Source organism: Oncorhynchus mykiss, chromosome 13 (genome assembly GCF_057628025.1).
Source record: "Oncorhynchus mykiss isolate SJ-2025 chromosome 13, ASM5762802v1, whole genome shotgun sequence".
Taxonomy (NCBI): Eukaryota; Metazoa; Chordata; class Actinopteri; order Salmoniformes; family Salmonidae; genus Oncorhynchus; species Oncorhynchus mykiss.
This window is the reverse complement of record NC_143034.1, coordinates 34,591,993-34,602,623: the sequence shown is the minus strand read 5'-3', so window position 1 is coordinate 34,602,623 and position 10,631 is coordinate 34,591,993. Positions and strand designations below refer to the sequence as shown.

At 41.3% G+C, this 10,631-nt stretch overlaps 1 protein-coding gene across 1 annotated transcript; it reads right to left on the bottom strand.

Moving 5' to 3' along the window:
* Nucleotides 1-3,358: 3,358 nt before the first annotated feature.
* On the bottom strand, nucleotides 3,359-10,429 carry LOC118938248 (uncharacterized). The gene is made up of 2 exons (XM_036940695.2): nucleotides 9,696-10,429; nucleotides 3,359-7,102 (listed from the first exon to the last, which is right to left on the bottom strand). The coding sequence occupies exons 1-2, from the start codon at nucleotides 10,180-10,182 to the stop codon at nucleotides 6,141-6,143; spliced, it is 1,449 nt and encodes a 482-aa protein (XP_036796590.1). The 5' UTR covers nucleotides 10,183-10,429; the 3' UTR covers nucleotides 3,359-6,140.
* Nucleotides 10,430-10,631: the final 202 nt, after the last annotated feature.

Genomic DNA, 10,631 nt, shown 5'->3' with positions numbered 1-10,631 from the left:
GAGAGGCGAGGCAGGGGTGAGGACATCATCCTGCTATTTTGACAGTGAAACTGAAAGCCGAACCACTGCTTTTAATCAGGACAAGGTGACCGGAAACATGACCGAATACAAACAGTGTAGCTATTCCCTCCGCAAGGCAATCAAACAAGCTAAACGTCAGTATAGAGACAAAGTAGAGTCGCAATTCAACGGCTCAGTCACAAGAGGTATGTGGCAGGGTCTACAGTCAATCACGGATTACAAAAAGAAAACCAGCCCTGTCACGGACCAGGATGTCTTGCTCCCAGGCAGACTTTTTGGCCCGCTTTGAGGACAATACAGTGGCACTGACACAGCCTGCAACCAAAACATGCGGACTCTCCTTCACTGCAGCCGACATGAGGAAAACATTAAAACGTGTTAACCCTCGCAAGGCTGCAGGCCCAGGCGGCATCCCCAGCCGCCCCCTCAGAGCATGCGCAGACCAGCTGGCTGGTGTGTTTACGGACATATTCAATCAATCCCTATCCCAGTCTGTTGTTCCCACATGGTTCAAGAGGGCCACCATTGTTCCTGTTCCCAAGAAAGCTAAGGTAACTGAGCTAAACGACTACCGCCCCGTAGCACTCACTTCCGTCATCATGAAGTGCTTTGAGAGACTAGTCAAGGACCATATCACCTCCACCCTACCTGACACCCTAGACCCACTCCAATTTGCTTACCGCCCAAATAGGTCCACAGACGATGCAATCTCAACCACACTGCACACTGCCCTAACCCATCTGGACAAGAGGAATACCTATGTGAGAATGCTGTTCATCGACTACAGCTCAGCATTTAACACCATACTGCCCTCCAAGCTCGTCATCAAGCTCGAGGCCCTGGGTCTCGACCCCGCCCTGTGCAACTGGGTACTGGACTTCCTGACGGGCCGCCCCCAGGTGGTGAGGGTAGGCAACAACATCTCCACCCCGCTGATCCTCAACACTGGGGCCCCACAAGGGTGCGTTCTGAGCCCTCTCCTGTACTCCCTGTTCACCCACGACTGTGTGGCCATGCACGCCTCCAACTCAATCATCAAGTTTGCGGACAACACAACAGTGGTAGGCTTGATTACCAACAACGACGAGACGGCCTACAGGGAGGAGGTGAGGGCCCTCGGAGTGTGGTGTCAGGAAAATAACCTCACACTCAACGTCAACAAAACTAAGGAGATGATTGTGGACTTCAGGAAACAGCAGAGGGAACACCCCCCTATCCACATCGATGGAACAGTAGTGGAGAGGGTAGTAAGTTTTAAGTTCCTCGGCGTACACATCACAGACAAACTGAATTGGTCCACCCACACAGACAGCATCGTGAAGAAGGCGCAGCAGCGCCTCTTCAACCTCAGGGGGCTGAAGAAATTTGGCTTGTCACCAAAAGCACTCACAAACTTCTACAGATGCACAATCGAGAGCATCCTGTCGGGCTGTATCACCGCCTGGTACGGCAACTGCTCCGCCCACAACCGTAAGGCTCTCCAGAGGGTAGTGAGGTCTGCACAACGCATCACCGGGGGCAAACTACCTGCCCTCCAGGACACCTACACCACCCGATGTCACAGGAAGGCCATAAAGATAGTCAAGGACAACAACCACCCAAGCCACTGCCTGTTCACCCCGCTATCATCCAGAAGGCGAGGTCAGTACAGGTGCATCAAAGCTGGGGCCGAGAGACTGAAAAACAGCTTCTATCTCAAGACCATCAGACTGTTAAACAGCCACCACTAACATTGAGTGGCTGCTGCCAACACACTGACTCAACTCCAGCCACTTTAATAATGGGAATTGATGGGAAATGATGTAAAATATATCACTAGCCACTTTAAACAATGCTACCTAATATAATGTTTACATACCCTACATTATTCATCTCATATGTATATGTATATACTGTACTCTATATCATCTACTGCATCTTTATGTAATGCATGTATCACTAGCCACTTTAACTATGCCACTTTGTTTACATACTCATCTCATACCATCTACTGTATCTTGCCTATGCCGCTCTGTACCATCACTCATTCATATATCTTTATGTACATATTCTTTATCCCCTTACACTTGTGTCTATAAGGTAGTAGTTTTGGAATTGTTAGCTAGATTACTTGTTGGTTATTTCTGCATTGTCGGAACTAGAAGCACAAGCATTTTGCTACACTCGCATTAACATCTGCTAACCATGTGTATGTGACAAATAAAATTTGATTTGATTTGGTGCCGTGGCGGAGATCTTTGTGGGCTATACTCGGCCTTGTCTCAGGATGGTAAGTTGGTGGTTGAAGAAATCCCTCTAGTGGTGTAGGGGCTGTACTCTGGCAAAGTGGGTGGGGTTATATCCTTCCTGTTTGGCCCCGTCCGGGGGTATCATCGGTTGGGGCCACAGTATCTCCTGACCCCTCCTGTCTCAGCCTCCAGTATTTATGCTGCAGTAGTTTGTGTCTGGGGGCAGTTTGTTATATCTGGAGTACTTCTGTCTTATCCGGTGTCCTGTGTGAATTTAAGTATGCTCTAATTTTCCCTTTCTCTCGGAGGACCTGAGCCCTAGGACCATGCCTCAGGCCTACCTGGCATGATCACTCCTTGCTGTCCCCAGTCCACCTGGCTGTGCTGCTGCTCCAGTTTCAACTGTTCTGCCTGCAGTTATTCTATTTAGCTACACTTTGTAGTATATTTTTTCACTATAATAAATGTTTCTGATGCCACATCGCCCGTTTTCAAAGGGAGTTGCTGGTTTTTAGAGGCAGTCGCTTTTTAGCTTTTTGTCTGAAATTATTTTCTCAACTGCGATACCAACTCCAGTCAGCAGATGGCGGTGTGCGTCTTTCAGGTGATTCTGCCACTGTGACGTATAATCTAGTGGACGGGATGCTTCTTCAATATCAACAGCTAGTCAGCCACCGTGGTTCACTAACTTTATGGAAAAAGGTTTATTCAATAAATCTAGCAACTCCTCCCATACTGGGAAAATATAGAAATACACACTCAAGAGCCTCCTGACTGGGCCCTGTTTACACCTCCAAGGTGCCCCCCTCACACACACTCAGAGCCTATGAGGCTTTTCGAACTACTACACTTTGCGTGTTTCGCTCACCTCTTTTTAAAAAAACGAGGTTTGAGATGTGGTATCCACTCGGCTCGCTGCCTCTCAGATCAAAGGTGGGTCCATCTGCTCCATTCCCAAAGTGTGGTCTCCCTGAGATCCCAAGTTAGAGGGATCCCTGGTGCACCATTTACCCAGGTCGTCAGGAGTGGTCACCAAGTGAAGATAACCACATTTGGGGATGGTTAATTTCTTTCATATCAACTGAGACAAAATTCACACAAGTCAGAGCGATTCTTAAACTAAATCTTTATTCACTTAATAAGAGCAGGTTAATACAACGTACACATACAAAGTGAATCAATTGAGTGCTCTACGATAGTGATGGCTGGTTGTTGTATCACCCCCAGATGATTCGTTGAGAGACCCAAGTACAAAGGTCTGTTACAGCCAAGATACACCCCTTTCAACCTACATGACCAACAACAGATGTATAGAACGGGTCAGAAGGTTATGATTTGTATGAAAGACACTTCTAATACTACTAATTCTCAGCAGACAGTTTCTGCAGTAAAAACAGTACTCTTTGTGTAGAGACCAGGGTCTGGCCCTGAGGCCATTCCTCCCTGGTACCATATAGAACAGAAACATTAACTCATGCTCTGGAATGCGGTCTCGTTAGGTTTTATCACCCAAAAGACATTGTAAATCTCCTGTCAGTGTTTTCTCCCAGAGGCCCATCCTCAGTAGAACACAGACACAATAGTTATAAGAACCCTCTATTCTGTTGCATAAAACAACCATTTGATGCAATAAAAGTATAATAACATAATCTTGCAAATTTTACTCTCACAGTGTCCACTGAAAGTTGACTAGTAACAACAACTGGTACCTAAAAGACAAGCACCACGAGACCCACTAAATCTGCCCAAGAAGAGGAAAACAAAAGAAAAACCCACAACAAACTTAAAAACAGGAAGCCAAAACGGTAGCGCAACTAAAGGTGTTGATTTGTCACATCTATCAAGACAACTGGAGCACTGGGCCAGACACTCTTAAATAGAACCTGGACCAGCTCAGGTGAAACACCTTCCCACTAACGAGATGGACAAGCCAGCACAGTGTAACACATACTGACTAACGAGGTGACACCAATCAGTGCGTCCTACGTGCTAACGTCCAACCTCAAAACATAAATGTAAAAACCAAAGACTGTAACACCTTAAGAGAATGCTCACCACCAACAGAAAACAACTTCCGTTTCACATTATAATCAACTACAATGCTTCACCTTCTACAATATAAACATGGTGTCTACTGGCTGTCATCAATTAAAAAGCAGAAAGAAAAACTTTTTTCCCTCACTAGCTTCTAGAACTCTCGTCTTCCTAAAACTCACTAGCTTCTAGAACTCTCGTCCCCTTGGAACGAGCCCAAACAAAACTAATCTCCAATACGGAAAAACGTGCAGTCAAAATAATCCATGGTAACGCACTAGATAAACTCAAAACACAAATCTTTTTGACTGCCCACCCTTGAGACGATCAGCAACCAAGTTGTCCTTGTCACGGACATGTCTGATTTCAAGAGGAAACTCCTGCGATATCCGTATTAACTTTCCACCTCACTGCGGAGCTTCTCTCTCTTTTCAGGGTTCACTACATAGGCATGTTGTTGGATCGTGGCCCAGTCCCCAATGTCACGCTCTAGTACATTTGGGTTGAGACATCTGAGAATGAACCCTGATATTATAAAAGCAGGGTAACAATGTCAATATAATTTGCATGAATAACTATGATTACTAAATGTTACATAATTGTAAATATGAAATATCAAAAGCAAATGTACACCCCTTTGTTAATATGTATCGGCAATAATTAACTTGATGGTGAGGCATGGAATAACAAAACGTATCTTTTGTCAGGCTGAATGTTTGAAATATGAGGTGATTTGAGTCAGGCTTCTTCAGTAGTGGAATAAAGACCATTAGCACTTGAATGTTGTCAAATACTGGAGTGATGTCAGATTGTTAATACAATTGATTATAGACCAATTTATTATACTGCGTCCATGTGTATAGGCTGCAAGTATTTCGAAAATAAGTTGTTTTCATTGAAAAATATTATATATTTTATATATATTTTCTAACTTCTTTTTTTATAACTTCTTTTCAATTACATTTTGCTAGGTGGGATATCCCCAATGTCAAAACACAGTTTTAACATGTCCAAATCAATAACCAATATGCAGAAACAGTTTGTGATAAATTGAAAAGCTAAACATAAAATTTGCTATATACACAAACTACTGTCACAATAATCATATTATTATAAACGGCACCAAAAACGCTGTTGTTTTGACAAATAGCAATAAATCACTGATATCAACTGGGGGGGAAGGGGGGGGGGGGGAATCAGGTTGTTCGTGCTGTTGAATCTAACACAACTAAACAAAACACATGGAAATGGGAGATATCTTTTACCTCACTGGTTAGAGGACAACCTGCAGAAGACAATCAGCTACATTTTGGAGTGATGCATTTAAATGTAGGGGTCACTAAACAAAGGAACACAACACTTATTTGTCATAAATCCTCGATATCATGTTGAAATCAAGTGTGCGACAGGAGGGAGATGAGGTTGCACATCCTGTTAAACGTGACTGACCAAAAACCACACAGAATCTGGGAATAATGTGTACATCCCTGGTTAGAGGACAATTTGTAGAAAACAGCTAGCTACATTTTGAAGTATTGCATTTTGATTTAAGTTGGTGGCCAATGTGGTGTGTGTAACACAACCCTATTTTTGTTAGTAACTTTTTGTTAAATCACATAAATAATACTCTTTCAATTCAGAGCCTGGATTTTCCCCCTGAGCCTAATATCCATATCATGTTGAAATCAATAGAACAGGGGACAAAAACGTTTAGGGTTCTACATTGTGACATCATTAAAACACTCCTACTACAATGTTAAAACATTCTACATTGTGATATCATTAAAACACTCCTTCTACAATGTTAAAACATTCTACACTGTGACATTATTTAATTGATATCATGAAATAACTCCTTCATGTATGTATTTTCTGATGTTTGATCAGTGATCTTTTATCAGAGTATCTCTTGTCACATTGATCACAGCAATGAGGTTTCTCTCCTGTGTGTGTTCTCTGGTGTACAATAAGATGGTTAGATGTAGTAAAACTCTTTCCACATTCATCACAGCTAAAAGGTTTATTTCCTGTGTGTGTTCTCTGGTGTGATACCAGGTTGCCTGACTGAGTAAACCTCTTCCCACATTGATCACAGCTATAAGGTTTCTCTCCTGTGTGTTTTCTCTGGTGTGATACAAGGTTGCCTGACTGAGTAAAACTCTTCCCACATTGATTACAGCTATAAGGTTTCTCTACTGTGTGTGTTCTCTGGTGTGATTTTAATTGTCCAGAGCGAACAAAACTCTTTCCACAGTCAGAGCAGCTAAAAGGTCTCTCTCCTGTGTGGATTTTCTGGTGAATTTTAATGTCTGCTGAGGAGGCGAATCTCTTCCCGCATTGTGCACAGATATAAGATTTCTCTCCTGTGTGTGTTCTCTGGTGTAATATCAGGCTGAATGACTGAGTAAAACTCTTCCCACATTGAATACAGCTATAAGGTTTCTCTCCTGTGTGTGTTCTCTGATGTAATATCAGGCTGGATGACTGAGTAAAACTCTTCCCACATTGAATACAGTTATAAGGTTTCTCTCCTGTGTGTGTTCTCTGGTGTTTAGTCAGCCCGCTAGAAGTAACATATCTCCTCCCACATTGATCACAACTATAAGGTTTCTCTCCTGTGTGTGTTCTCTGGTGTGATTTTAAACATCCTGAAGAAACAAAACACTTTCCACAGTCAGAGCAGTGGTGAGTTCTCTTCCCTGTGGGTCTCTGCAGGTGTTTCTTGGGGTGTTTTGATCTGGAGAGACTCTTCTCTGCCTTGTCAGCGTCATGAGGTTGTTGAGGCTCCCCAGAGGATCCATGATAGTCACGTCTCTCTCCTGTGTGAGCAACAAAGTCAGACAGACGGTTGAAGGCCCACAACAGCGGAAATTCACTGTAAAAGGTGATGCCAACAGCGAAGCCATGATGTTGTACAACAATTGACGTCTAAAGAATGTTACAATTATTTGACAATTGTCTTAAGACAGAAAGAATAGTAATATTTTGTCTTGTTTTCACATTAGTAGTAACATCGATGATTGTAGGCTAGAAATAAGTTATTCATGTTGTTGAAACTCTAAGCAGTGTGGCAGAAGACTTTTGGTCTCCAATACAGGCCCCTTTCTGTTTTTGCTAAAATTGCGGCAATTGGTTGTAGGCAATTGGTTTCTACAATTTGGTTGTAGAAACTCCTCCATGCTAAGGAAGAAATCACTATTTACCAATATCGATTTTAGTTGTATTCTGAATATTACAGCGCAATTTGTGTCTATATATGGAAAAATACACGTAAAAAATTGGTTGGCCAAGATTTATTTCAGTTGGGGACAGCACTAGAACATGATTTTGGGGCTCCCGAGTGGTGCAACGCTCTAAGGCACTGCATTTCAGTGCTTGAGGCGTCACTACAGACCCTGGGTCGAATCCAGGCTGTATCCCAACCGGCAGTGATTGGGAGTCCGATAGGGAGGCGCACAATTGGCCCGGCATAGTCCGGTTTTGGCCGGTGTAGGCCATCATCAATACAGGTAAGTACAGGTAAGTGGAGGACAGAGGAGCCTTTTAAAGAAGAAGTTACAGGTCTGTGAGAGCCAGAAATCTTGCTTGTTTGTAGGTGACCAAATACATATTTTCCCCCATAATTTGCAAATAAATTCATTAAAAATCCTTTTACTTTTTTGCCCCACTGTATTTGTAATGTGGTGCTTCTTGTTCACTGAGTGTAATTCATGCCAATGTAATTTTTTAAAGCTGTTAAGAATTTGTTCTAGTTAATTAAATAAAGGTTAAAAAAAATGTTTTTTATAAATAGTGTTTTATGATAAAGCATTTTCTACAAATCCGTCAAGGCACCAACTTTGAGAAGGTTCTAAAACAAAGGTTTCAAACCAATTCATGAATGTAATGGAATCTAGGTATGTTTCACCTTTAATGTAATTGAATCTAGGTATGTTTCACCTTTAATGTAATTGAATCTAGGTATGTTTCACCTTTAATGTAATTGAATCTAGGTATGTTTCATCTTTAATGTAATTGAATCTAGGTATGTTTCACCTTTAATGTAATTGAATCTAGGTATGTTTCACCTTTAATGTAATTGAATCTAGGTATGTTTCATCTTTAATGTAATTGAATCAAGGTATGTTTCACCTTTAATGTAATTGAATCTAGGTATGTTTCACCTTTAATGTAATTGAATCTAGGTATGTTTCACCTTTAATGTAATTGAATCTAGGTATGTTTCACCTTTAATGTAATTGAATCTAGGTATGTTTCACCTTTAATGTAATTGAATCTAGGTATGTTTCACCTTTAATGTAATTGAATCTAGGTATGTTTCACCTTTAATGTAATTGAATCTAGGTATGTTTCACCTTTAATGTAATTGAATCTAGGTATGTTTCACCTTTAATGTAATTGAAACAAGGTATGTTTTGCCTTTAATGTAAGGGCATGAAAAAAGAACTGGCTGAATATTATACAAGGACTTATCAATAGATCTAACAATTTCGCCTCCACCGGAAATCTACATTGGCAATTCTAGAATATACTACATAGCCTAGAAACCTGGTTAAACTATCATTATGGCATCATGGATGAATTCTAGAATATACTATATATCCTAGAAAATTGGTTAAACTATCATTATGACCTCATTGATGAATTCTAGAAAATACTATATAGCCTAGAAACCTGGTTAAACTATAATTATGACATCATGGATGGCCAGTCCTTGTATTCATAGTGTAGTGAATTCAGGGGGTAGCCCTGAGCTGAACTCAAACCTGGGTCCAGCGACTGTCAATCCAACACTTTATAACTGTTACACCAAGATGTCTGAACTTCTTGATGGGGTAGCTAGGTGTAGGGTTATGGTTGCTACAATAGATTTATCTATGAATTTGAGAGTGGTTACATTTCTCCAGCCCCCATCCCCCAGCTGTTTACCCAAACCAAGTCTCTGGGCAGCCATTTTGTTATTTTTTAAATCCTAGGTTGTCACTTTAAAAAAGCCATACAACAATCAATCTGCAGTTCAAACAATAACAAAGCTGTAATTCAAATGTAATTCCACCACTGTTTTGCTAATAAGATGATGGATGGGGCTGGAGAAATGTAACTACTCTCAAATTCATAGACAGACCTATGGATGACCATCCATGACATCAACATTATAGTTTTAACCATGTTTTGATGCAATGTTTATTTACATTGTTTCTAAACATTGGAGTAAAAAAGCGTATTTGGGGTTCTGATGGGGTTCAACAGTTGAACTAAGCTCATGGGTTATATTCTTCAAGAATCAATGGCTATAAATAAACACAATTAAAAAGTCTAAATATGGATGTAGCTATTGTATATTTCCCCTTTAACACCACACATCAGTTCAACAACTGCAGAGTTTGTGCCTGTTTTTAAAACAGTACTTACTGGTGTTAATCAGGGCACATTCATCGTTAGAACCATTCGATGCCTTAAGATGCCTTTGGGAAATCGGGCCCAGATATCCAGTTTCCTCCTCTTCTTCCTCCTTTTTCGATGTAATAGTAATCTCCTCCTCCTCCTCTTTCACTCCAAAAACGGCATCCTCTTCTTTTACTGTAACACCCTCCTCTTCTTTTACTGTAACATCCTCCTCTTTCTCTTCTTCTTTTACTGTAACATCCTCCTCTGTCTCCTCTTCTTTTACTGTAACATCCTCCTCCTCTTTCACTCTGAACGAGTCTTCCTCTTCTTTCACTGAAACGTCTTTCTCTTCTTTCACTGAAACGTCTTTCTCTTCTTCTTTCACGGTAACTACCTCACCCTCTACTTGTTTTTCTATTGTAACAGCCTCCTCTTCTTTGACGAGAGATTCTTTCTCCGTCCAGCAGACCCCCTCTTCTTTAGCAGGAGGAGAGTTGCTTAGTGAGCTCATGGTCGGAGATGTTAGCTAGCTAGGCTAATGCTAACTTAACCAGCCCGCTAGCTGACTAATAACAACAACACAGTAAATATGTAATTACATCGGATAACTAACTAGACGACAAAGGTGAGTTTAAAACACAGTGGCTAAAATACACGAAAGCGTCAATAGAGCTTTATTGGTTCGTCTATTTTGTCTTGCAAGCTACCGAGGTGGCTGACGAACTGTTGCTGCTGTTGAAAGAAGAGTTCCGTCCACTAGATGATACGTCACACCAACAGTACCGTAAATCCTCACACCGCCATCTGTTGACTGGAGTGGGTAACGCAGTTGAGTAAAATGAATATTTTATCTTTAATAACAAGTTAAAGTGTAGGAAGCATTCGTTTTTACTCACCAGTGTAACAATACAGTGTGGTTAAGAATTAGTACGCTAGTTGTAGTCACGATATGGTTACCTA